Source organism: Chinchilla lanigera, unplaced genomic scaffold (assembly GCF_000276665.1).
Source record: "Chinchilla lanigera isolate Chin_1 unplaced genomic scaffold, ChiLan1.0 scaffold00094, whole genome shotgun sequence".
In the NCBI taxonomy this organism is placed as follows: Eukaryota; Metazoa; Chordata; class Mammalia; order Rodentia; family Chinchillidae; genus Chinchilla; species Chinchilla lanigera.
Genome location: NW_004955495.1, coordinates 2,717,594 through 2,722,682, shown reverse-complemented (window position 1 = coordinate 2,722,682; position 5,089 = coordinate 2,717,594). Strand labels below are relative to the sequence as shown.

At 57.4% G+C, this 5,089-nt stretch overlaps 1 protein-coding gene across 2 annotated transcripts in view; it reads left to right on the top strand.

Annotated features, from left to right (window-relative positions):
* Positions 1–5,089, top strand: part of Vav1 (vav 1 guanine nucleotide exchange factor) — a 57,961-nt gene that overhangs the window by 32,786 nt on the left and 20,086 nt on the right. For both annotated transcript variants that reach the window (XM_005405689.2, XM_005405685.2), the window contains exons 6-14: positions 63–158; positions 847–915; positions 1,049–1,152; positions 2,646–2,745; positions 3,414–3,509; positions 3,706–3,774; positions 3,890–3,976; positions 4,077–4,162; positions 4,545–4,677. In XM_005405689.2, coding sequence (XP_005405746.1) covers positions 63–158; positions 847–915; positions 1,049–1,152; positions 2,646–2,745; positions 3,414–3,509; positions 3,706–3,774; positions 3,890–3,976; positions 4,077–4,162; positions 4,545–4,677 — 840 coding nt within the window. The remainder of the gene's footprint in view (positions 1–62; positions 159–846; positions 916–1,048; positions 1,153–2,645; positions 2,746–3,413; positions 3,510–3,705; positions 3,775–3,889; positions 3,977–4,076; positions 4,163–4,544; positions 4,678–5,089) is intronic.

Sequence of the window (5,089 nt, the reverse complement as noted above, 5' to 3'; positions counted from 1 at the left end):
GGGGCGCAGGGCACGCGGGGCGGGGCCGGGCCCGCGAACCCCTGTGTGTGCTCCCCTCGCAGCCCAAGATGACAGAGTATGACAAGCGGTGCTGCTGCCTGCGCGAAATCCAGCAGACAGAAGACAAATACACCGACACGCTGGGCTCCATCCAGCAGGTGCGCCCTTTGCGTGTGTGTGCTTGGAGACAGGGTCTCACTATGTGGCGCAAGCTGGCCTTGAACTTGCAATCCTCCTGCCTCAGCCTCCCAAGTAGCTGGGCTCACAGGTGTGCGCCACCAAGTCTGACTTTCTCTAAATCCTTTTAAAACTAGCTTTGTGGAGATTTAACGAAAATACGTATCATTCACCCACTTCAAGCATACAATTCAGGGGTTCTTTTGTATTTACAGTGCTGGGTCCCCGTGAGCACTAATTTCAGAACACTTTCATTTCCTTAGAATAAATCCCACACCCCTTAGCTGATATACCTCAATCTCCCATCCCCTCCCCCCGCCCTGGCTCCCACAAATCCAAGTGCTATCTCTGGATCCCATGCTGTCAGGGTGTTCCAGCGCCATTCCTTTTCATGGCTGAATAATATTCCAGTGCATGGATGGACCAGCTTTTGCTTGCCCACACATTTACTGATGGACATTTGAGTTGTTTCTGCTTCGGCGCTGCGATGAATAATTCTGCTTCGAACATCTGGAGACACGTTTTTGTGTGTGGATGTTCTCCATCTTTTTTCCTCTGCTTCTCGGTCGGTCTGTCTGCCTCTGCGCCCCTCTCCTTGTCCTATTCTCTCAGGGGCTGATCCTGGGGAGGGGCTCACTTCCCTCACCCCCTTCTCTCCCCTCTGCATAGCACTTTATGAAGCCCCTACAACGGTTTCTGAAGCCCCAAGACATGGAGATCATCTTCATCAACATCGAGGTGGGCCAGCCGTCCCGGTCCTCTCGGGCCTCTGTCGGGGAGGGCTCTGCCGCGGGTGCAGGGGATGGGAACTCTGCACCGCAGGCTGCACCTCCCCCGCCCGGTCCCCTGAGCTGCCCCCACCTCCGATTAGGACCTGCTCCGCGTTCACACCCACTTCCTGAAGGAAATGAAGGAGGCGCTGGCAACCACGGGGGCATCCACGCTGTACCAGGTCTTCATTAAATACAAGGAGAGGTGAGACCCAGCCGGCTCGACCAAGCCCTGAGCCCGCTGCCGTCCCCGTGCTGGGCCTTTGGGAGAGGTCACCCTCAGCGATCGCGGTGGGGGGAGGCCTGCTGTGAGCTCGTGGTCAGGGGCTGTAATTCCCACCTGTGCTGTGTGGCCCAGCGAAGGTGGTCGACCTCTCTGTGCGTCTGCTTCCTTGTCTGTGAAACAGTGTTTGTGCGGTTGCGTTAAGAGTTGAATCAGTTGTTGCATAAAGTGCTTAACACAGGGCCTGGCACACAGTAGGCACTCAATAGGTGCTTGTTACTAAATGAACAATGGGCAGGGACTATATGTCAAGTTCTCTTTTTTTTTGGTACCAGGAATCGAACTCATGACCTTGCCCTTGTCAGGCAGGCGCTGTGCCACTGAGCTATATCCCCAGCCCCCTCAAGTTCTCTTTTAAGAGCCCCTTTTGAGATGCAATCAAAAAACATGATGCGTGTTTAAATAAAAAAAATTAGCCAGGCGTGGTGCGCCTGTAATTCTACATGCAGGAGGCTGAGGCAGGAGGATCACCATAAGTTTGAGGCCAGCCTGGGCTATATAGTGGGTTCAAGACCAGCCTGAACTATATAGTGAGGTCCTGTCTCAAAAAGACCAAAACTTTTATTACAGCAAAATACACATTATCATTAATCTCCCTCTAAATCTTCCCCCTCACCTAAAACACATTTATCCCATCATTCCTGCCACTTTCTGAAGCAGTTCTGGAAGTCCTCTCTCTTTTTTTTTTTTTTTTGTCTTTTTGAGACAGGGTCTCGCTGTGCAGTTCAGGCTGGCCTTGAGCTCATTTTGTAGCCCAGGTTGGTCTCAAACTCACAATGATCCTCCTGCCTCAGCCTCCCAAGTGCTGGGATTACAGGCGTGTGCCACCACACCCAGCAAGGAAGTCCTCTCTTGTGTCTTTAGAAGCACTGTCCTGGCTGCATTAATGTCCTGAATGGATCCAAAATGACCTCCCATGGCCATTTTGACTTGGGGAGGAGCCGGAAGTCTCATGGTGCGGGATCTGGTGAATAAGGCAGACGAGGACACGCTGTGATGTGTTTATGAGCTGCCTTTCTTTTGGATGGCGTTTGGTAGCAGTACTCATCATATTTTTGAGACACTTAGGAAACAGGGCTCCCAGAACTGCTGCAGAAAGTGGAGAGAATGCTAGAATAAACGTGTGCAAAGTGAGGGAGAAGATTCTGAGGGGATGCGTGGCGATGGGTCTTCGACTGTCATACATTTAAAGAATTTAAACATCCACCACGTGTTTCAATCACCCCTTGTATGTATTACCTCAATGAATGTCATCAGGAGCCTGTGTGGAAGTGCTGTCATTAGGCCCATTTTACAGATCGGGAGAATGAGGCTCGGGGTCCTCTATCTCGGGTAAGCAAGGCCAGGACTAAGGCTGAGGCCTGCCTGACCTCAGGGCCAGCCACGTCACCTGGTGGGCTGTTCTCTTCTCGCAGATTCCTCATCTACGGCCGCTACTGCAGCCAGGTGGAGGCAGCCAGCAAACACCTGGACCAGGTGGCCACTGCCCGCGAGGATGTCCAGATGAAGCTGGAGGTGGGGGCCTGGCTGCCCTTTGTGGGGCGTCCCTCTCAATCCCAGGTCCCGGGGGCTGCGGGGAGCAGACGGACTTGGATGGAGGAGGCTCTGGTTTCCTCTGCGGCCGAGCTGCGGATCTGCCGAGGCTCAGTGGGGAGGGGAGCGTGCAAGTGTGAAGTCCTAGCCCGGAACCAAACCTGCCCCAACCTGAATCCCAGCCCCGGGCCGTGCCCGAACACAGCTGCACCCACCCCTGGGCTGAGCTCCACCTTCACCCCGAGCCCCTGGTCCTAGCCAAGCCCTGATCCCAGGCTGAGCCCTGACTGCGCGCTGAACCCCAGCTTGGATCCCAGTGTGTACCGGAAACATTGATCGGGTAGGGACAGTGAGGGCACGGACCCGCAGACCTGTCTTTCTGTCCCTCTGCGGCCCCATGCCCGGGCAGCAGGCTGGGACTCCACCTCCCGCAGCGCCGGCTGGCCCGTCCGTGGGTCGCCACCCGCCTCTCGCCCTGGAATTCTTCCCTCATTTATTTTTCTCGGGAGACGTGATGCTTCAGGTAGGACAAACGCACACAGCCAGCTCTGCGGTGGACAGCGAGGGTGGCCGCTGTGTGTTTATTCAGCTGTCTCCACCTGTCCTCTGCTCTGCGCCCCCATGGTGACCCTCTGCCCTCTGATCCCCAGGAGTGTTCTCAGCGAGCCAACAACGGCAGGTTCACCTTGCGGGATCTGCTGATGGTCCCCATGCAGAGAGTGCTCAAATATCACCTTCTCCTCCAGGTGCACGGGCAAGTGGGGCCCCCCGTCTGGGTCTTCAGGGGCAGGGCTGGGCTGGCTTTGGAGGGTTGGGCTCCAAGACCCTTGGGGTGGGTCTTTAGGGTCAGGTCCCGGCCTCCAGAGAGGGTAGGGTGAGAAGGGTGTGTTTGGAGGAGCAGGGTGGCCCAGGGCAGGGGTGTCTGACTTCCGGACCACGCAGGAGCTGGTGAAGCACACGCAGGACGCGATGGAGAAGGAGAACCTGCGGCTGGCCCTTGACGCCATGAGGGTGAGTGAGGGGTCACACGCCTGCCGCGGCCTCGTCTTCGGGCCTCCCAGGCCAGGTAGAGGGCTGGTCAGGGGTGTGTGTAGGTGGGCCAGGCTCACCCCTGCCCTATCCCCAGGACCTGGCGCAGTGTGTGAACGAGGTCAAGAGGGACAACGAGACACTGCGGCAGATCACCAACTTCCAGCTCTCCATTGAGAACCTGGTGAGGGCTGGAGGGTGGGCAGGGCTGTGGTCGCGCAGGGAGGATGTCTGGTCTCCTTCTGGGTGGTCCCTTACCAGATCCCTCCCTGCCTGCTGCCTAGGACCGATCGCTGGCCAACTACGGCCGGCCCAAGATTGACGGGGAGCTCAAGATCACCTCGGTAGAAAGGCGGTCCAAGATGGACAGGTGGGCGGGTCCACTCCGATGGGGTGGAGCCTGGGAGGGGTTGGGGCCAGAACAAGGCATACTTGTGCGCTTGGAGCCAACGTTGGTCTCAGGTGGATTCTGGGCAGCGCCAGGCTCCTAGATAGATCTGTGGGCGGAGTCACTGTGGATTTGGGTGGGGATGGAGGCGGGACCTGATTTCCAGTAGGAAAAGTAGCGGGGATCGCCTGAACCAGGGAGTGGAACCCAGACCTGGGGGTGGCCAGGCCAATACGGGTCATGGGGGGCGAAAACAGCACCAACAGGTGGGCACTGCCAAGGCGTTCAAAGAGGAAGTGAAGCGGGGCACCCGGATAGGCAGGAGGTGGGGCCCGGAGCCGACGAGGCCTGACCCGGATTCCAGGTACGCTTTCCTGCTGGACAAGGCGCTGCTCATCTGTAAGCGCCGGGGCGACTCCTACGACCTCAAGGACTTTGTGAACCTGCACAACTTCCAGGTTCGCGATGACTCCTCCGGAGAGCGAGAAAACAAGAAGGTGGGTCCCGGAGCCAGGCCAGGGTCCCGGGGCCCGGGGGCAGTCGGCGCTCTCGGTCTGCGCTCCGGAGTGTCTGCACGTGCGCCGGCGAGAGCGCACGAAGCAGCGCGGTCGCGCATTCACTCGCGGGCTTCTGGCGCTCCGCCTGCTGTGTCCTGCTCATTCTTTTAGGCGATAGGGCTAAAAAGGCCTACGGCACTTACTTTCTTGCAGGAAACAAGAAAAAGACAGAAAATAACACTGGAGCCTCCGTAGCGGTGGTGGGGGTAGGGGGTGGAGGGGGTCTTCTCATCCCCACCGGTCTTTTGTCCCCTGTGGCTGATGTCTGAGCCACGACTCCTCTCCTGGGCTGCTCTCTTTCTCTTGTACACCTTCCACACCCTTTATATCCCGTTCTCCTGAAAGTTCTCCC